At 39.3% G+C, this 22,426-nt stretch overlaps 1 protein-coding gene across 3 annotated transcripts in view; it reads right to left on the bottom strand.

Annotated features, from left to right (window-relative positions):
* Positions 1-221: 221 nt before the first annotated feature.
* Pmi (Transmembrane protein Pmi) overlaps positions 222-22,426 on the bottom strand; it is a 31,061-nt gene continuing 8,856 nt past the window's right edge. For all 3 annotated transcript variants that reach the window (XM_071681651.1, XM_071681649.1, XM_071681650.1), the window contains one exon: positions 222-11,244. In XM_071681651.1, the coding sequence (XP_071537752.1) occupies positions 11,074-11,244 (171 nt within the window). In that variant the 3' untranslated portion in view covers positions 222-11,073. The remainder of the gene's footprint in view (positions 11,245-22,426) is intronic.

Below are 22,426 nucleotides of genomic sequence, written 5' to 3'. Positions count from 1 at the left end.
GCAGGCATAAATAGGAAAAGAGAACTCAGAACACAAATAAAACACTAGGGTAGATTGCAAGGTACATGATACATATGCAGCCTGGAAGAGTAGAAAGTTGAAAAGCTGACAATGGATTCACAAATCGTTGAAACATTTTACCAAGATTATTAAATAGGTATGCATATTTTTTTTGTAGTCAAAACAGCATGTACTAAAACCATGAATGCTGAGGATTTCATATATATATATATATATATATATATATATATATATATATATATATATTTAATGCTCATGTGCCAAGGAACATTTTGACATTATATTATAGTCCTCTTGGTCTGATGTACTTGATAGATGAGAAATCTTTACTTTTATTCCAGCAGTTCCTAAATTTTCTGTCATTTTGCTATCGGATAAGTCCTTTTATTATAACTCTATAACTGAGATTAGTCAAAACTAGTCAAGTGGTGACAGGCAGCAGGAAGCTACTTTTTTTTCTTTTTTTTTTGAGGGTGAAGAACATTGAGATACTGTATATGAAAATCGCACATATCACTTGATTTCAAGCATCAACAAGAAGAGTGAAATCCTATTGAAACAAATATTTGATGCATTTGAAAATTATAATCATTTAACTTTCTCACGAATGTGAATGATTGATTAAGCTTTGTTCTGAATATATGTTGCTTATCACAAGCACAGTGCAGTACCTATTTTTGGCGCTAGGATTTTGACAGGTTGATTTCCAGATAAATGTGTTCAGAAATAATATACTAATAGGGAAATTTAAATTGGTGTTAAAAAATGTAGGGGATATTAAATTACTTGCTAAGCTCGTGATATAAAAGCTTCAGTTTTGAAATTGTAGGAATGGTCAGTGTCATGTTTCATTGTGATGTGCCTCATACATACAACACTTTGCATCATTATTTTGTAACATTACGACAAGCATTCAAAGTATGGCATACTTTCAGTTGAGGAAGGTAATTAAAATGTGGTATATATGTGGCAGTCGTTTATCTAACCGCAGAAGATTTAGGCAAAGTTAGGGAAGTCTAATAATCACTTTAGGTGTTCTTGTCATAGAAACTATGTTGGAAATGGACTGATTATTTTTCTAGTTGTATACTATGAATTAACAATGTAATGCAGCATCCAAAATGGCAGTTAATAGCTAATGTTAGTATAGGAAAATAAGTGATACTTAAAAGCTGTGTGAGACATGCAATGCTGATGTTCCTTGGCTGAAATTTGGTGCAAATGTTTTCTGCTCTGGAGGGTTAGTATCTTTTGTACATTTGTATATATGAAAACTGTTGCTATGTTTTCTTGTCAATATGAAATTCACAAAGTTTGAGGTATATTTCTAGTAGAAACTTTATTGTAAATATTTTATGCAAATATGCGTTGTCTTCAGTCATGAACATTGGTAAAAAATAAAGGTGTTACTATACATGAAGTGTTTACTTGTGTCCTTTTATTTGCATATATGCTAAGGTGGAAAGATTGAGTGAGGGAACATTTGGGTTTTATTGTTGTTATCTTAGGGGAATGTTCGAATGTTCAAAGTTGTGCAGATGGGAAATTTCATCTTATGACTCTGGAAGAGCATACAAGGAAATATTAAACTTTGTGACAAATGAATGCGGAGAAGTTAGGAAATCATATCTGTGTAGTAGTAGATTTTATTATTTCAGTGCACGGGTGAATAATTGGAACATGCATACGGTGTGACTAATTTCCAACACCCATAATAAAAGGTTGGTGTTAGTAACTTATGCCATGCCCATGGTGGGTGCTAAGTGTACAGAATGTGGAATTGTCTAAAGCTAAGATGCCACTATAGATGTGGATCGAGTATAATCTTAATTGCAAGCAGTACTTGATAAATAAATGTTATGAGGAATCTAAACCTTATGACCACAAATGAAATACATGTTAAATCTGTGGATTTTAAGGAACGTTTAAACTCACTAAACGTAATTTACCATCACTTATTAGTGCAATTTTTTATCCACTAGGACTTGTACCACCATTACTAATTTGAGGTAAGATGCTCATACAAAGGGTATGAAATGAAAAACTGATGTGTTGATAGTCCATCACCTACCTAAATAGTGAATGACTGAGAGGAGTTAAAACTGTATCTAAATTGTGTTATGTTTTATGTTGAAATTTCAAAGCCAAGTTTCACAATTGTCATCTTGTCAACTGCATCTACTTTGTGCTACCACAACAGAATATGATGCAGTGGTGGTTGTAGTTAGTGATGATCAAAGTCAAGTAGTTAGTTATGTATATAGCAAAGATAGCATCTTTATCAACACGAACTTAATGACAATTTGAACTCACCCTCATGTATAGTAGTGAGTTTTTTAACCAGTGTTTGAATACACTATACAAGCTTTTTTCTCTGCAGATCTTAATATTACTAGGAAGGGTCTTGGATAGATTAAGAGGTTAAAACCTATTGTGATTTATCTATTGGAGTGGTGATAATACTCTCAATCTTTCCATTATGGTAAAATAAAAGTTTTTGATCCTGAATCAAAATCCTTTTGATGGGTCACAGGAGTCTTAAGGGCATGCTCAGTCTGTTAGGGCTATATTTGGTCTCGAGCTGATTCACTGGAGGGGTCAAGTAGTGAATTTAGAATATTAGAATTATCAAAAGATGCTTATCCCATATTATTGTCCCATAAGGATTATTTAGCATAACTGATTACTATATCATGAAATATCATTGTGAGCGTTCTTATGATGAAGTACGTTCTTCCCTTAACCAAGTTAGACAAGAATTTTGGATTCTTAAGATAAAGTATTGAGAAAGAGCTGCAGAGAGTTATCCATTGTAAAAGTGTCAGTGGGAGGTGTTATCCCTAACCAAGATGTTCTCATCATTTTTAATACCCCCTCCCAAACTTTGGGTGTAAATTACAGACAACCTATTAAAGTTAGTAAAAATGAAGCTCGATCTCCAAATAATCTTACATCTGTTTATTTACTTACTTGTGCAGCTGTTAGAGTTTTCCACTTAGAATTGGCTTAGGATTTATCAGCAGAAACATTTCTGTTGCTTTTTAAAAAAGGAAATTTAATGCTTCATGTTCTTTACCTCAGTTGACAATCTTTGATATGAGGACTTAATTTATAAGCAAAAAAAAAAATGCCCAAAGCTTTTTAAAAAATCGTAAAACACTGAAAATTAATTGCTGTTCTCTCTGCATAATTAGGAGGCTTCTACAAACTGTTAATCAGTAGTGTCAAGAACACTTTGCAAAAGGTTTTGTGCAAAAGTAAGACATCTGCTTGTGAACTGGAAACTGTTAAGGGAAGTTGGAATGGTAGTAACTAACAGACCCATAACTTATCTTAATGATGAATTAGTAATTTGTTTAACTCCTCTTCCTTACTATTCAGGGTCTAAACATTAATATTGCTCCTGTACCAGTGAAGACAGATCTCTCCGATGTTCCAAGCTGTGAAAGTACTGAGGTATGAGAAAATTATATAAAACTAAAATATTCTTTTTATCATATTTAAGAATCTCTTCTGAATGAGTCCTATGTTTTTACATCATGAGAAAGGCACTGTGCCACTAATTTAGCTGTCAGTCCCCAGAGAATCCAAATGGGAGCTCATTTGTAATCTCTGCCTTACAAGTGAATTCTCTTCCCTTCTCCCTGTACAGTTAAATATAATATAATAATATAATATATAATATAATATAATATAATATAATATAATGGTCGAGGTGGTGTGCAAAGTGAGAGGGTTGGGGAAAATGATTTGGTAAACAGAGAAGAGGTAGTAAAAGTTTTGCGGAAGATGAAAGCCGGCAAGGCAGCAGGTTTGGATGGTATTGCAGTGGAATTTATTAAAAAAGGGGGTGACTGTATTGTTGACTGGTTGGTAAGGTTATTTAATGTATGTATGACTCATGGTGAGGTGCCTGAGGATTGGCGGAATGCGTGCATAGTGCCATTGTACAAAGGCAAAGGGGATAAGAGCGAGTGCTCAAATTACAGAGGTATAAGTTTGTTGAGTATTCCTGGTAAATTATATGGGAGGGTATTGATTGAGAGGGTGAAGGCATGTACAGAGCATCAGAATGGGGAAGAGCAGTGTGATTTCAGAAGTGGTAGAGGATGTGTGGATCAGGTGTTTGCTTTGAAGAATGTATGTAAGAAATACTTAGAAAAACAAATGGATTTGTATGTAGCACTTATGGATCTGGAGAAGGCATATGATAGAGTTGATAGAGATGCTCTGTAGAAGGTATTAAGAATATATGGTGTGGGTGGCAAGTTGTTGGAAGCAGTGAAAAGTTTTTATCGAGGATGTAAGGGATGTGTACGTGTAGGAAGAGAGGAAAGTGATTGGTTCTCAGTGAATGTAGGTTTGCGGCAGGGGTGTGCGATGTCTCCATGGTTGTTTAATTTGTTTATGGATGGGGTTGTTAGGGAGGTGAATGCAAGAGTTTTGGAAAGAGGGGCAAGAATGAAGTCTGTTGGGGATGAGAGAGCTTGGGAAGTGAGTCAGTTGTTGTTCGCTGATGATACAGCGCTGGTGGCTGATTCATGTGAGAAACTGCAGAAGCTGGTGACTGAGTTTGGTAAAGTGTGTGAAAGAAGAAAGTTAAGAGTAAATGTAAATAAGAGCAAGGTTATTAAGTACAGTAGGGTTGAGGGTCAAGTCAATTGGGAGGTAAGTTTGAATGGAGAAAAACTGGAGGAAGTAAAGTGTTTTAGATATCTGGGAGTGGATCTGGCAGCGGATGGAATCATGGAAGCGGAAGTGAATCATAGGGTGGGGGAGGGGGCGAAAATCCTGGGAGCCTTGAAGAATGTGTGGAAGTCGTGAACACTACCTTGGAAAGCAAAAATGGGTATGTTTGAAGGAATAGTGGTTCCAACAATGTTGTATGGTTGTGAGCCGTGGGCTATGGATAGAGTTGTGCGGAGGAGGGTGGATGTGCTGGAAATGAGATGTTTGAGGACAATGTGTAGTGTGAGGTGGTTTGATCGAGTAAGTAATGTAAGGGTAAGAGAGATGTGTGGAAATAAAAAGAGCATGGTTGAAAGAGCAGAAGAGGGTGTATTGAAATGGTTTGGGCACATGGAGAGAATGAGTGAGGAAAGATTGACCAAGAGGATATATGTATCGGAGGTGGAGGGAACGAGGAGAAGTGGGAGACCAAATTGGAGGTGGAAAGATGGAGTGAAAAAGATTTTGAGTGATCAGGGCCTGAACATGCAGGAGGGTGAAAGGCGGGCAAGGAATAGAGTGAATTGGATCGATGTGGTATACCGGGGTTGACGTGCTGTCAGTGGATTGAATCAGGGCATGTGAAGCGTCTGAGGTAAACCATGGGAAGCTGTGTAGGTATGTATATTTGCGTGTGTGGACATGTGTGTATATACATGTGTATGGGGGTGGGTTGGGCCATTTCTTTCGTCTGTTTCCTTGCGCTACCTCGCAAACGCGGGAGACAGCGACAAAGCAAAAAAAAAAAAATAAATAAATATAAGACTTGATTCACATATCCTCTAACACTTCTGAAACCAAACTGTTCCTCCACAGCCTGATGCTCTATACATGCCTTCATCCTCTCAATCAATGCCCTCCCATACAACTACCAGTTATACTCAACAAACATACCTTTGTAGTTTCGACACTCAACCTTTTTCTATACAATGGCACTATACATGCATTTCACCAATGCTAAGTCACTTCACCATGATCCATACATGCAATCAACAACAAGGTCACCCTCTTTCTTAATAAATTCAACTGCAATACTATCCACTCCAACTGCTTTGCTGCATTTCATCTTGTGCAAGGCTTTCACCACCTCTTCTCTCCACCTAACCACTCTTCATGACTCACTCTTTTTGCATACCACCATGACCAAAGGACCCTAAATCTGCCACTCTATCATCGAACACACTTAACAATCCTTCAAAATACTCACTCCATCTCATCCTCACTTCATCGCTACATGTTATCACTTCCCTTATGCCTCTTTCATTGATGTTCTCATGTTTTCTTCTCTTTTGCACATTATTTACCATCTTCCAAAACATCTTTTTATTCTCCCTAAAGTTTGATGATGCTCTCTCATTCCAGCTCTCAATTGCCACATTCTCTTGAACATCTCCCAATCATCTGCATTCCTTACTTGCAAGTACCACCCAAATGCCTCTCTTTTCTCTTTCACTACCAACTTTACTTCTTCATCCCAACACTCACTACCGGTTCTAATCTACCCACCTTTCACATGCCACATGCTTCTCTTGCACATGCAAATACTGCTTCCCTAAATACCTCCCAATCCTCACCCACTCCCCTCACTTCATTTGCTCTCACCTTCTGCCATTCTACTCAATCTCTCCTGGTATTTCTATACACAAGCCTCCTTTCCAAGCTCACATACTCTCACCACTCTCTTCTCCCCAATAATATTACCTCTTTTTCGAAAGCCTCTCCAAATTTTCACCCTCGCCTCCACAAGATTGTAATCAGACATCCCACCAGCTGCCCCTCTCAACACATTTACACCCAAAAGTCTCTTTTACACGTCTATCAGTTAATACGTAATCTAATTATGCCCACTGGCTATCTCTCCTACTCACATGTATACTTGTATATATTTCTCTTTTTAAACCAGATACTCCCAATCACCAGTCTTTTTTCAACACACAACTGCACAAACTCTTCATTTCCATTCATAGTACTGAATACCCCATGTGCACTAATTATACCGTCAACAGCCATTTTACTTACCTTTGCATTTAAATCACCCCTCACTAATACTCAGTATTGTACACCAAAACTGTAGACCCACTCACTCAGCTGCTCCCAAAACACTTGCCTCTCATGATCTTTCTTCTCATGGCCATGTGCATAAGCACCAATTATCATCTATCTCTTGCTGTTTTACCCACATCAATCTAGAATTTACTTCCTTGCACTCCATCACACACTCCTGCTTCAAGGAGTATTGACTGAGAAGGTGAAGGTACGTACAAAGCATCAGACTGGGAAGAAGTGTGGGTTCAGAAGTGGCAGAGGATTTGTAGATCAGGTGTTTGCTCCGAAGAATGTGTGTGAGAAATACTAAGAGAAACAGATGGATTTGCATGTGGCATTTATGGATCTAGAGAAGGCATATGACAGGGTGGATAGAGATGCTTTGTAGAAGGCCTCAAGAGTATACGGTGTGGGAGGTAAGCTTCTAGATGCTGTGAGAAATTTTCATCAAGGGTGTAAGGCATGTGTACGAGTAAGAAGAGAGGAGAGTGATTGGTTCCTAGTGAAGGATGGTCTGCAGCAGGAGTGTTTGATGTCCCCATGGTTGTTTAATTTGTTTACTGATGGGGTGGTTAGGGAAGTAAATGCAAGAATTTTGGAAAGAGGGGCAAGTATGCAATCTATTGGGTTTGAGAGGGCCTGGGAAGTGAGTCAGTTATTGTTTGACAATGATACAGCACTGGAGGCTGATTCAAGTGAGAAACTGCAGAAGTTGGTGCATGAGCTTGGAAAAGTGTGTGAAAGGAGAAAGGTGAGAGTAAATGTGAATACGAGCAACGTTATTAAGTTCATAAGGGTTGAGAGACAAGTTAGTTGGGATGTAAGTTTGAATGGAGAAAACTGGAGGAAGTGAAGGTTTTAGATATCCGGGAGTGGACTTAGCAGTGAATGGAACCATGGGCATGGAAGTGAGTCATTAGATGGGGGAGGAGCGAGAGTTCTGTGAGTGATTAAGAATGTGTGGAAAGAAAGAATGTTATCTTGGTGAGCAAAAATGGGTATGTTTGAAGGGATAGTAGTTCCAACAATATTATATGGTTGCAAGGCATGGGTTATAGATAGGGTTGTACGGAGGAGGGTGGATAAGTCGGAAATGAAATGTTTGAGGACAATATGTGTGAGGTGGTTTGATCGAGTAAGTAATGAAAGGGGTTAGAAGATGTGTGGAAATAGCATCACTACCCTCTGCTTCAGTGAGGTAGCACCAGGAAAACAGACAAAAAAAAAAAGGCCACATTCGTTTACACTCGGTGTCTAGCTGTCATGTGTAATGCACAGAAACCACAGCTCTATATCCACATCTAGATCCAACATATGTTTCCCATTTTCTCCATAAGTAAGGCAGTATCAGAGTTAAGAAACAGATCAGTTTGAATATGTTTGGATGGTAAGAACCAGGGGGATGTGAAATGTTTAAGATACCTGGAAGTGGTCATGGCAAATGGATAGGACTATGGGAGCTGTAGTGAATCATAAGGTGAATTGAGAATCCTGGGTTCACTGATGAGTGTGTGGAAAGATATCACTGTCTGTGATGGCAATGAAAGATATGTTTAATGAGATAGTAATCCCATTGGTTCCATATGGGTGCAAGTCATGGGCCCCAAATTGAAAAGTACAGAAGAGGGTGGATGTGTTGGAACTGAAATGCCCAAGGTCAATATTTGGTGTGAGAAGGGTTGTTGGTTTTATGAGTAATGGTGAAAAGAGACTGATTAAGATGATATTTTTTAAAATGAAAGGATCAAAGAGAAGGGGGAGACTGTGATGAGATGGAAGGATGGAGTCTGAGTTATCAGGACCTTAACACACACAATGATGAAAGACATGCAAGGGATAGAGCAAATTAGTGTGATATGTTGTACATGGGGTGATGTGCTGTCATTGGATGGAACCAGGGCATGTGAGGTAGTCAGCAGAAACCATGAAAGGGTCTATACAATTTAGTAGTAGATGGGAGGCTCTTGTGTTGGTGCAATGCACATGCCAACTTGAGAGTGGATGTGAACAGATTAGGCCATTCTTTGTGTGTTCCTATTGCTACCTCACCATGGGAAAATGTGAAGCATAGTATAAAAAATCATCATTAACTCTATTCCCATTCACCATGTTAATAAAAGCATGCAACCTTTTTGTGCAAATGAATTTTTTAAAACAAGGGTTCCTTACCTCAATGCCTGTAGTCTGACAAAGGGGCAAGGCCATCTGATTCCCTGAGGTAGACTTGGTGCCCTAGTACTACTTTCCTACAAAACAATGAACTTATTTTCTTGACACATTTCTTTACATTCTTTAACAAAACAATAAAAAGAGCATGTAAATTGTTATCAGATTACAAGAGAGGATGATAACATGAAAATAAACAAGCCACACATGAATGAATATAACACTACTGGGAACCAAAGAGAAGAATGGAAGAGAGAATCTTGCTGACTGAAAAGTGCTTAAATAATAACATGGTCTAGAGACGAGATTATCTGGCTTTTTTCAAATGATTTACTTTATTGAGATTACTTACTGGTGTAATGAGATTATGATTTTGTGGCATTTGGTTTAATTCATTGTTACAAAATAAAGACAATTATATGTACAGACTACACTACAATACTTAATTAATGTCTGTACAATCCAAAAGATGACTCCTCTTTCCTTCCCAATCAAAAAGGGTCATCTCTTAATATTTTCCTATTCAAATATTGGAACACCACAGAATTGGTCCATTGTATTACAAAACACACCATTCCCCATTTTTATCTTAAGGACAAAAGTTTTGATCCTCAACAGGAAGGATTGTGCTGGGTAAGTTCACAGGTGCAAAGATAACTGTTGTAGGGTCTATCAAGTCTTGCACCTGCTAACTCCTTCATACAGAGAGGCTGATACCCAATCATCCTGTGTTCATATGGCCTTACACTGGAGGTTGCTACCATAGGCCTGAACTGGCCAACTTCATCCTATTCTCAGAATGTTACTTCCAAGGGCACTCAGGTGACCATTTCAACTAAACATGGGCAACTAACATCACTAGCCCTTTACTAGCTTAATTTTATTCGTTCATGGGGTTTCCAATCCAAGCATTGGAAACCAAAGCATTATTAGCAAAATAAAAAGTGAAAGATATAAAACCTACTCTGATCAAACATATAACTTGAAATTAAGGAATTTGAGCATCTGTATTAAAATCTTAGACATCTATTAAGAAAAGTTATACGTGCAAAAAAAATAGTTAAGAACGATGTGCTGTATATCATGTATTATAAGCCTAACTTTCAAATAATTATGATTCCAGCAAGCTAACCTAATAAATTGTATTTATTAAACCATTAGTTCTTTTCTTAAATTATAGAAAATGGAAAATATCACAACTGAGGAATTCTTGAGACAGGACATGATGGTAGAATACAGTACACAAGATTATTCTGTTACTGTGCCAGCCATTTGATGTTGCAATATAATATTTTGTACTTGTCACTTTTCCATTAATCAAATACTTCAAAACAAAATTTTTTCTGCTGACCTTATGAACTTTTACATTCTTATTGTCTTATTGGAATCTATGATTGTTTCTTTTGCTGATAAGTAATGGAAGATTCTTTACAATTTAAGGTTATTTATTAACCTGTGCTTCAGATCCTTTGTGGAGCATGATAATGGGATTGACTAGCTCTCCCAGAATGAGAATTATATGTAAACTATATCACATTAGAAAATTAACACATATCTAGTGCTGCAGCATGCCATGAGCTTTGGCTAGAATTCATTTTAGCTAGCAAGTAATAGTTATTGTCTTTTATTTATGCCATGTTAAAAACTTTGCAACTCTCTTTCTCATGTCATGGATATTTCTCCATTAAACAGGGAAACTCAGGAAAAGATCCCCCTCAAACATCCTAAGAAAGAACATTATCATGAATAAATACTACTCCATCAAAATGAATAAAACATTTTTTACTGTTTTGTGTGTGTGTGTGTGTGTGTGTGTGTGTGTGTAAAACAAACCATAATAAATATTTAACAGTTCTATTTGCATTCAAATAGACTCCAGACTTCATCAGCAAATGACTGTAAAGGTTATGTAACTCACTGAATGTATACTTATTTAAAACTGTTCATCCTTTTGTACAACTCATACATTCCTGTTCATGTGTACATCTCATACATTACACTGATGAGCCTACTCATACAATTGATATACTGTCTTATCTTACATATACATGTATAAATCATACATTACTCTTATGATACTACATGTACAATTAATATGTTTTCCTGATAATTCTACTTGTACAATTGATAAAGTCTCCACATGCAATATGAAAATGAAACTAGTGATACACAGCTGTGTAGAATCTTCCTCCTTGAATCATCCCTTCGTACCAAAACAACAGGTGATGCAGAGGACAGTGACTGAAGGGGCAAGCGAGACAGACGACCTGAGTCATACTCAACCTGTTAAAATATATTCCAGTGGCAGTAAATACTACATGATCAAATACACAAAAACACACCTGCATTACGGTTATCTCAGGAAATATGCTGCATAGCATTTCATACCTTCATATCCACTTCCAATATTATATCTTATACATCTAAAACAGCAAAACTAATAAAAAATAAAAACAAAGCTGCAGAATGACAGCACTGCTCATTTTAGTATGAACCATACACAATAGCACCTGAATCTTAATTAATAAGAGGCAACAACCAAACAAACTCAATCTATTGTGTATAAAGTTGAGCTAATAAGTAAAAGCTGCCCAAGCACACATATAGAGCATTCAACAATGTAAATGAAGCCCAAAAATTTCTCCAAACTTCTGAAATTTCCTGTCTTTGATCCTGATGAACCAAAATCTGGGCGAAGCAAAGCTTTCGAAAAGACTTGTAACAGACATCAACATTGTATCATTCAGTTTTGGAAATACTTCAGTATGTGATCTTAATTCATCTCTACATAATTAAAATGATGATGACAATAATTCTAAGAATGACCTGACCGAAAATCTTTTAGTTCATGAAACCCAATGATTCTGGTATCTTGTACACTGTAGCCTTATCATTGTTTTTCTTGTTATACTTGATCGCCATTTCACACATTAATGGGATAGCACCAGAAAACAGATAAAGAAAGACCTATCCACTCACATACACATACATATGAATATACACACACACTTCCCGTGTATTACCTGTGTGTTGTAGAAGGCAACTAAAAGGTGAGGGAGTGGGGGGCTGGAAATTCTCCCCTCGTTTTTAATTTTCCAAACGAAGGAACAGCAAAGGGGACCAAGTGAGGATGTTCCCTTTAAGGCTCAGTTCTCTGTTCTTAACGCTAACTCGCTAGTGTGGGAAACGGCAAATATGTATGAAAATATTTTATTTCTATTCATTTTGCTTTGTTGCTGTCTCCCGCGTTAGCGAGGTAGCGCAAGGAAGCAGACGAAAGAATGGCCCAACCCACCCACATACACATGTATATACATACACATCCACACATGCAAATATACATACCTATACATCTCAACGTATACATATATATATACACACAGACATATACATATATACACATGTACATAATTCATACTGTCTGCCTTTATTCATTCCCATCGCCACCCCGCTACACATGAAATGACACCCTCCTCCCCGTGCACACGCGCAAGATAGCACTAGGAAAAGACAACAAAGGCCACATTCGTTCACATTCAGTCTCTTGATGTCATGTAATAATGCACCGAAACTACAGCTCCCTTACCACATCCAGGCCTCACCAAACTTTCCATGGTTTACCCCAGATGCTTCACATGCCCTGGTTCAATCCATTGACAGCACATCGACCCCAGTAAACCACATCGTTGCAATTCAATCTATTCCTTGCACGCCTTTCACCCTCCTGCATGTTAAGGCCCCGATCACTCAAAATCTTTTTCACTCCATCCTTCAACCTCCAATTTGCTCTCCCACTTCTCCTCATTCCCTCCACCTCTGACACATATATTGTCTGTCAATCTTTCCTCATTCATTCTCTCCATGTGACCTAACCATTTCAACACACCCTCTTCTGCTCTCTCACCCACACTCTTTTTATTACCACACATCTCTCTTACCCTTTCATTACTTAATCAAACCACCTCACACCACATATTGTCCTTAAACATCTCATTTCCAACACATCGTGTCACCCTCCTCTGCACAAGCCTATCTATAGCCCCTACCTCACAACCATGTAACATTGTTGGAACCACTATTCCTTCAAACATACCCATTTTTGCTTTCTGAGATAATATTCTCGCCTTCCACACATTCTTCACCACTCCCAGAACCTTCGTCCCCTCCCCCTCCCTGTGACTCACTTCCACTTCCATGGTTCCATCTGCTGCCAAATCCACTGCCAGATATCTAAAACACTTCACTTCCTCCAGTTTTTCTCCATTCAGACTTACCTCCCAATTGGCTTGTCCCTCAACCCTACTGTACTTAATAACCTTGCTCTTATTCACACTTACTCTCAGTTTTCTTCTTTCACACACTTTACCAAATTCAGTCACCAACTTCTGCAGTTTCTCACCCGAATCAGCCAACAGCGCTGTATCATCAGCGAACCACAACTGACTCTCTTCCCAAGCCCTCTCATCCACAACAGACTGCATACTTGCCCCTCTATCCAAAACTCTTGCATTCACCTCCCTAACAACCCAATCCATAAACAAATCAAACAACCATGGAGACACACACCCCTGCCGCAAACCGACATTCACTGGCAACCAATCACTCTCCTCTCTTCCTACTCATACACATGCCTTACAACCTCGATAAAAACTTTTCACTGCTTCTAGCAACTTGCCACCCACACCATACACTCTTAATACCTTCCACAGAGTATCTCTATGAACTCTATCATATGCCTTCTCCAGATCCATAAATGCAACATATAAATCCATTTGTTTTTCTAAGTATTTCTCACATACATTCTTCAAAGCAAACACCTGATTCACACATCACAAACACCTGACCCACATATCCTTTACCACTTCTGAAACCACACTGCTCTTCCCCAATCTGATGCTCTGTACATGCCTTCACCCTCTCAATCAATGCCCTCCTATATAATTTCTCAGGAATACTCAACAAACTTATACCTCTGTAATCTGAACACTCACCTTTATCCCCTTTGCCTCTGTACAATGGCACTATGCATGCATTCCACCAATCCTCAGGCACTTCACCATGAACCATACATACACTGAATATCCTCACCAACCAGTCAACAACACAGTCACCCCCTTTTTTGATAAATTCCAAGGTTGTTTAACTTGTTTATGGATGGCTTGGCTAGGGAGTAAACACAAGCTTTGGAGAGAGGGGCAAGTATGTAGTATGTTGGGGGTGACAGGGCCTGGGAGGTAAGTCAGTTGTTTTTTGCCAATGCTACAGTTCTGGTGGCTGATCTGAGTGAGAAAATGCAGAAGCTGATGACTGAGTTTGGAAAAGTGTGTGAAAGGAGGAAGTTGAGAGTAAATGTGAATAACAGCAAGGTTATTAGGTTCAGTAGGGTTGAGGGACAAGTTAATTGAGATGCAAGTTTGAATGGAGAAGAATTGGAGGAAGAAGTGTTTTAGATATCTGGGAGTGGACTTAGCAGCGAATGGAACCATGGCAGTGGAGATGAGTTACAGGGTGGGGAGGGGCGAAGGTTCTGGGAGTGATGAAGAATGTGTGGAAGGTGAGGACGTCATCTCGGAGAGCAAAAATGGGTATGCTTGAAGGAATAGTAGTCTCAACAATATTATATGGTTGTAAGGCATGGGTTATAGATAGGGTTGTACTTGTACAGAGGAGGGTGGATGTGTTGGAAATGAAATGTTTGAGGATAGTATGTGGTATGAGGTGGTTTGACAGGGTAAGTAATAGAAGGGTAAGAAAGGTGAGTGAAAATAAAAAGAGTGTGGTTGAGAAAGCAGAAGAAGGCATGTTGAAATGACTTGGACATATGGTTCGAATAAGCAAGGAAAGATTGATAAAGAGGATATATGTGTCAGAGGTGGAGGGAACAAGGAGAAGCAGGAGACCAAATTGGAGGTGGAAGGATGGAGTAAAAAAAATTTTGAGCTATCAGGGCCTGAACATACATGAGGATGAGAGGCATGCAAGGAATAAAGTGAATTGGAATGATGTGGTATACATAAACCATGGAAAGGTCTGTGGGGCATGGATGTGGGTTGGGAGCTGTGGTTTTGGTGCATTACACATGACAGCTACAGATTAAGTGTGGACAAATGTGGCCTTCTTGTCTGTATTCCTGGTGCTACCTTGTCGAAGTAAGGGATAGCAATGCTGTTTTCCTGTGCGGTGGGGTAGCGATAGGAATGGATGTATTGGAAATGAAATGTTTGAGGACAATATGTGGAGTGAGTTGGTTTGATCAAGTAAGTAATGTAAGGGTAAGAGAGATGTGTGGAAATAAAAAGAGTATGGTTGAGAGAGCAGAAGAGGGTGTGTTGAAATGGTTTGGGCATATGGAGAGAATGAGGGAGGAAAGATTGACAAAGAGGATATATGTGTCAGAGGTGGAGGGAACAAGGAGAAGCAGGAGACCAAATCGGAGATGGAAGGATAGAGTGAAAAAGATTTTGAGCAATCAGGGCCTGAACATACGAGAGGGTGAGAGGCATGCAAGAAATAGAGTGACCTGGCACGATGCAGTATACCGGGGTCAACGTGCTGTCAATGGATTAAACCAGGGCATGCGAAGCGTCTGGGATAAACCATGGAAAGTTCAGTGGGGCCTGGATGTGGAAAGGGAGCTGTGGTTTCAGTGCATTATACATGACAGCTAGAGACTGAGTGTGAACGAATGTGGCCTTGTTGTCTTTTCCTAGCACTACCTTGCACACATACGGGGAGGGGGGTTGTTATTTCATGTGTGGCGGGGTGGCGATGAGAATGAACAAGGGCAGACAGTATGAATGTTTTTTTGTTTTTTTTTGTCGCTGTCTCCCGCGTTTGCGAGGTAGCGCAAGGAAACAGACGAAAGAAATGGCCCAACCCACCCCCATACACATGTATATACATACGTCCACACACGCAAATATACATACCTACACAGCTTTCCATGGTTTACCCCAGACGCTTCACATGCCCTGATTCAATCCACTGACAGCACGTCAACCCTGGTATACCACATCGATCCAATTCACTCTATTCCTTGCCCTCCTTTCACCCTCCTGCATGTTCAGGCCCCAATCACACAAAATCTTTTTCACTCCATCTTTCCACCTCCAATTTGGTCTCCCACTTCTCCTCGTTCCCTCCACCTCCGACACATATATCCTCTTGGTCAATCTTTCCTCACTCATTCTCTCAATGTGCCCAAACCATTTCAAAACACCCTCTTCTCCTCTCTCAACCACGCTCTTTTTATTTCCACACATCTCTCTTACCCTTACGTTACTTACTCGATCAAACCACCTCACACCACACATTGTCCTCAAACATCTCATTTCCAGCACATCCATCCTCCTGCGCACAACTCTATCCATAGCCCACGCCTCGCAACCATACAACATTGTTGGAACCACTATTCCTTCAAACATACCCATTTTTGCTTTCCGAGATAATGTTCTCGACTTCCACACATTCTTCAAGGCTCCCAGAATTTTCGCCCCCTCCCCCACCCTATGATTCACTTCCACTTCCATGGTTCCATCCGCTGCCAGATCCACTCCCAGATATCTAAAACACTTTACTTCCTCCAGTTTTTCTCCATTCAAACTTACCTCCCAATTGACTTGACCCTCAACCCTACTCTACCTAATAACCTTGCTCTTATTCACATTTACTCTTAACTTTCTTCTTTCACACACTTTACCAAACTCAGTCACCAGCTTCTGCAGTTTCTCACATGAATCAGCCACCAGCGCTGTATCATCAGCGAACAACAACTGACTCACTTCCCAAGCTCTCTCATCCCCAACAGACTTCATACTTGCCCCTCTTTCCAAAACTCTTGCATTCACCTCCCTAACAACCCCATCCATAAACAAATTAAACAACCATGGAAACATCACACACCCCTGCCGCAAACCTACATTCACTGAGAACCAATCACTTTCCTCTCTTCCTACACGTACACATGCCTTACATCCTCGATAAAAACTTTTCACTGCTTCTAACAACTTCTTAATACCTGTACATGTGTATATATGTATATGTCTGTGTGTGTATATATATGTATACGTTGAGATGTATAGGTATGTATATGTGCGTGTGTGGATGTGATTGTATATACATGTGTATGTGGGTGGGTTGGGCCATTCTTTCGTCTGTTTCCTTACGCTACCTTGCTAACGTGGGAGACAGCGACAAAGTATAATAAATACAATAAACATATATATATTTATTTTATTAATATATATGTGTGTGTGTGTATGTCTGTGTATGTATATGTATCAGTATAAGTTGATATATAAATGTGTATACAAGTGAATGGGCCAGTTTTTGTCTGTTTCCTGGCTCTACCTCATTGATGCAGGAAATGGCGACTAAGTATAATAAAAAACTAATTTCAGAAGATCCTCACTAAAAAACACTATACATCCTATAAACTGGGGGTTGCTGAGCCTGAGACACCAAGCGCTGAGGGCAAATTGTCTACCATTTATCATTACGACACTTCTCATTGAAACATGGGTAGTTCCAGCAGTTTCCATTCAAGTATTCATTCAAGTCAATTGAGATAGAATATTATTGTAATAAACAGTTTTTTAACTGAAAATCATTCAAAAAGTGATTACGGTAAAATCTTTTGAACAACGAAAGAAAGTAAAAGTTGATTGTTTTTGTAATGATTTTATCCCACATTCCACTGTAAAACTTATGTAATTACAGTAAAAATATTACATTTCTATGAATGTATTAAGCACAGTATGAATAGATTGTCACTGTAATATAACTATCTTTAACTGAGACTATTAAAAAATGAGTAACATCTCTTGAACATAAGAATGTTAGGTAAAGTCTTTTATTCTATTTTACATTGAATTTGGAAAGAGGGGCAAGTATGAAGTCTGTTGGGGATGAGAGAGCTTGGGAAGTGAGTCAGTTGCTGTTCGCTGATGATACAGCGCTGGTGGCTGATTCATGTGAGAAACTGCAGAAGCTGGTGACTGAGTTTGGTAAAGTGTGTGAAAGAAGAAAGTTAAGAGTAAATGTGAATAAGAGCAAGGTTATTAGGTACAGTAGGGTTGAGGGTCAAGTCAATTGGGAGGTGAGTTTGAATGGAGAAAAACTGGAGGAAGTGAAGTGTTTTAGATATCTGGGAGTGGATCTGGCAGCGGATGGAACCATGGAAGCGGAAGTGGATCATAGGGTGGGGGAGGGGGCGAAAATTCTGGGAGCCTTGAAGAATGTGTGGAAGTCGAGAACATTATCTCGGAAAGCAAAAATGGGTATGTTTGAAGGAATAGTGGTTCCAACAATGTTGTATGGTTGCGAGGCGTGGGCTATGGATAGAGTTGTGCACAGGAGGATGGATGTGCTGGAAATGAGATGTTTGAGGACAATGTGTGGTGTGAGGTGGTTTGATCGAGTAAGTAACGTAAGGGTAAGAGAGATGTGTGGAAATAAAAAGAGCGTGGTTGAGAGAGCAGAAGAGGGTGTTTTGAAATGGTTTGGGCACATTGAGAGAATGAGTGAGGAAAGATTGACCAAGAGGATATATGTGTCGGAGGTGGAGGGAACGAGGAGAAGAGGGAGACCAAATTGGAGGTGGAAAGATGGAATGAAAAAGATTTTGTGTGATCGGGGCCTGAACATGCAGGAGGGTGAAAGGAGGGCAAGGAATAGAGTGAATTGGAGCGATTTGGTATACCGGGGTTGACGTGCTGTCAGTGGATTGAATCAAGGCATGTGAAGCGTCTGGGGTAATCCATGGAAAGCTGTGTAGGTATGTATATTTGCGTGTGTGGACGTATGTATATACATGTGTATGGGGGTGGGTTGGGCCATTTCTTTCGTCTGTTTCCTTGCGCTACCTCGCAAACGCGGGAGACAGCGGCAAAAAAAAAAAAAAAAAAAACATTGAAATACATCACGTTTCAGCAAAACTACTGTTCACTTCTGGGAACATTTTCATTCAGGTACAGTTAAGGTAAAATATACCTGTGATGTAACACTTTTTTAATTGACAATGATTCAAAAAACACATACAATCTAGCTGATACAGCAAAGTCCTGCTTGTGGAGGCTCTGCCTTTGCATCAGCCCTTCCTAAGCAACCTTTAATATTACCGTATATTGAAATTGTGTTTGTATTCTTATTGTCTTCCTTGTAACTTTCCAGAATCATGACAACGTTCAGTACTTTTAATTTACAAGCATTCATTTTCGAAAATACATAAGACACCAAACAAATACTAGCACAGGTTTTTGCATGATTCTCCCACCAAAAAGAGACCAAATGTGCTTGACTCACATTCTCTTCAGCATGGATTCCAGAACAGACAAGTTCACAGCAAAGTTCAAGCTCTGAGTGATTAAATATGCAGAACAGACTAACAACTGTACTGCAGCAAGGGAATTTAAGGTATCCGAAAAAAATCTTATAGACTGGGGAAAGCTCTCTGCACAACTTAAGTATATGCCAAAAAACAAATGTACTAACCGAGGAAAGTGTAACAAGTGGTCACAGTTGGAAGCTACAGTGGCACAGTATGTCAGCGAAAACCGACAGAATGTCTATGGTGTTTCCCAAGGATCAATTCGAATCTTTGCCTTGAAACTAGCGAGGAAATTAGGCATCACAGAATTTAAGGCAAGCCCTGGTTGGTGCATAAGATCTATGAAAAGAAATGATTTTGTACTGAGATGGAGAACGAAAATATCACAGCATCTTCCATAAGAACTTGATTTTCTTTTATGCTGAAGGCTTCAGTCACAGACAAAAGTCTACATCAAGGCCAAACCTTAATTGAAACATAGAGAGAGAATTATGAAACAAAAAAAAAATGACAAGGGAAAGGATTTATGAATTTTTGAGAAAGTGAAAAACCTGTCTTTTGAAATGTGCTAGGTCACAGCTACTGGGAAAGACAAGAAGTGGAGAGTTCCACAGCTTCAATGTGTAGGGAAAGAAGCAGGTATCAAAATGGCCCACCCTTGAGTTGCTGATGGCCACACAATAATCATGCGATGCAACAGCTTGCCGAGTATTGAGTGATCTAGCTAGTGATGTGGGCACACAAGCAGCCAGCTCTTGGGAGTGAAATCCAAAGTAATATCTATAGAAGAGGGAAAGTGAACCAACATTGTCGTGTAAGGCAAGGGGATCAAGTTTGGAAGTTAGCCTGCATCAGTTTATTAAATGAATTGCTTTCAACTCAACTCTGCCAAGCAAGGATGTAAGAGCAATACTCCATACAAGGAAGAATCAATCTCTTGTATGAATGGAGCAACTGTTCAGAAGAGAAGAAATTTTGACATCTAAACAGGACACCCAGTTTCTTGAGGCAGACTTAGCTATTTCTGTAATGTGGGGTTTCCAAGAAAGAGTGGTTGTTACAGTAATACCAAGTATGTTCACTGAGTCAAGAGGTGGAATTAGAGAACCATCAAAGGAGAGGTGAGAGTTGTGAGGAGTTTTTGGTAGAAAGATGGGTAGAGACTGGGTCTTGGAGGCATTAAACTTAAGATTTTGTATACCCCACTAAGAATTCCTGCCCAAGTCTGAGTTTATTGAGGAAGCTGTGTCAAGATGAGATGCAGATCGAGTGAGAGATGTGAGAGCAGAATTGAAGGATATGGATGAATGCAGCATTGAGTCGTCACCATATGAGAGCACTGGATTATTTGTGGAGAGGAAATTATGGAAAAAAAAGGAAAAAAGTGTAGGGGACAGGACAGAACCTTGAGGGACACTGCTGTTGATGGAGAAAAAGGGAAAGACTGATCCATCAACAATCACAGAGATGGATCAACTAGAGAGAAAGTTAGATATGAAGGAGCAAAGTGAGGGAAAGAAGCCAAAAGAGGGGAGTTTAGAGATGAGACCATGATGCCACACCCTGTCAAAAGCCTTAGATATATGTCAAGGGCAACTACAATTGACTTCCCAAAATCTTTCAGAGATGATGACCAGACATTAGTAAGATAGGAAAGAATATCACCAGTGGATCTCGCCTTACAGAAGCCATACTGTTGAACAGAGAGAAGACTGTGATTTTCGAGGTGCTTAAGGATATGGGAGTTGGGGAGGAATTCAAAGAATTCGGAAATGGTAGATGGCAAAGCAATAAGATGATAGTTAGAGGGGTAAGAATGGTCACTCTTCATAGGGATGGGATGTATCAGTGCATGCTTCCAAGGAGGAAAAGTTTTGGTTTTTAAACAGAAACGGAATATACAAGCAAGCACAGGTGCAAGTTCTGAGGCACACTCTTTCAGTACTCGGGGATGGATGCTATCAGGACCATAAGCATTATTTGTGTCCAGAAAAAGAAGCGCTTTTTGGACAGTCTGAAAAGAGATTACGAGAAGGGGCATAGGATTAGTAAGAGGACCATTAGGGGGTGAAGGAATGTTAGAGTCATCCACGATGGCATTAGAGGAGAAACAGGAATAAAGAGCGTTGCTTTGTCTACAGAAGACACAGCTATAGCACCATCAGAGCAGAAAAACAAAGAGAAGGTAGAGCGACAGAAGTTGTTAGAGATGCCTTTAGCTACAGACCAGAAAGACCTATCAGTGGATGACAAGGAGAGGTTATCACACTTCCTTTGAACAAAGGACCACTTCACCTCAGGGATAACATACTTGCAGCAATTACAAGCACTGATAAAAGCTGAACAGGAGCCACAGGAAGGAAAGCTTTTCCAAGCCCGATATCCCTGATCCCTTGCCTGAATGGCCACAGAATAGGAACAGTTGAACCATGGATTGGATGAAGAGGTTGTTGTGGAGAAAGAGGGGATAAATTCTTCTATTCCCACAAAAATAACCTCTAATAAACATTCGGCAGTGACAGAAGCATCACCACATAAGAGACAGTAATCTACCCAACGAAAGTCAGAGAAGTTACGTAAGTCATTCCTTTCAGCTTAGTTCAGGTGCCAGTATTTATGCTCGTAAGGGGCTGCTGGAGGTAGAGGTGCCATTAGAATACATACATTTATAAGTGTGTGATCAAATGAACCAACTGAAATATTGTATTTATGGTAGGATGGACTAGATGTGAGAAACAAATCCAGAATATTAAGAAAGTGGTCACAACGGTCAGGAATATGGGTATGATGGAAGATAATTTGCTCTAAATCACTGAAAATGAAAAATGCGAGGGCTTCAATCCCTCCACCATCCGTATGGGAGGAAATTAACCATTCCCTATGGTGAACGTTACTGAATTTCATAGGTTAAGTGTAAAATGTTGAAAAAGTTTTTATTACTGGTATTTTTTGTAGATCTATGGGTACTTGGATACTGTATATAATATGACAAGTTAGCCTGAGCTAAGAACTTCAAAGACTACTGAAAGCACATTGCAAGGTAACTTAGCCTACTGCAAGTTGGTGAGCTTCATCTGCTGAAGGCACTTCACAACTTTTCATTACTAATTGGTACATATTTTAAATCACCAGTGTTTA

This window comes from Panulirus ornatus, chromosome 33, assembly GCF_036320965.1.
Source record: "Panulirus ornatus isolate Po-2019 chromosome 33, ASM3632096v1, whole genome shotgun sequence".
Classification (NCBI taxonomy): domain Eukaryota; kingdom Metazoa; phylum Arthropoda; class Malacostraca; order Decapoda; family Palinuridae; genus Panulirus; species Panulirus ornatus.
Note: the sequence above shows the minus strand (reverse complement) of the source record. Positions and strands in the feature narration are given on the sequence as shown.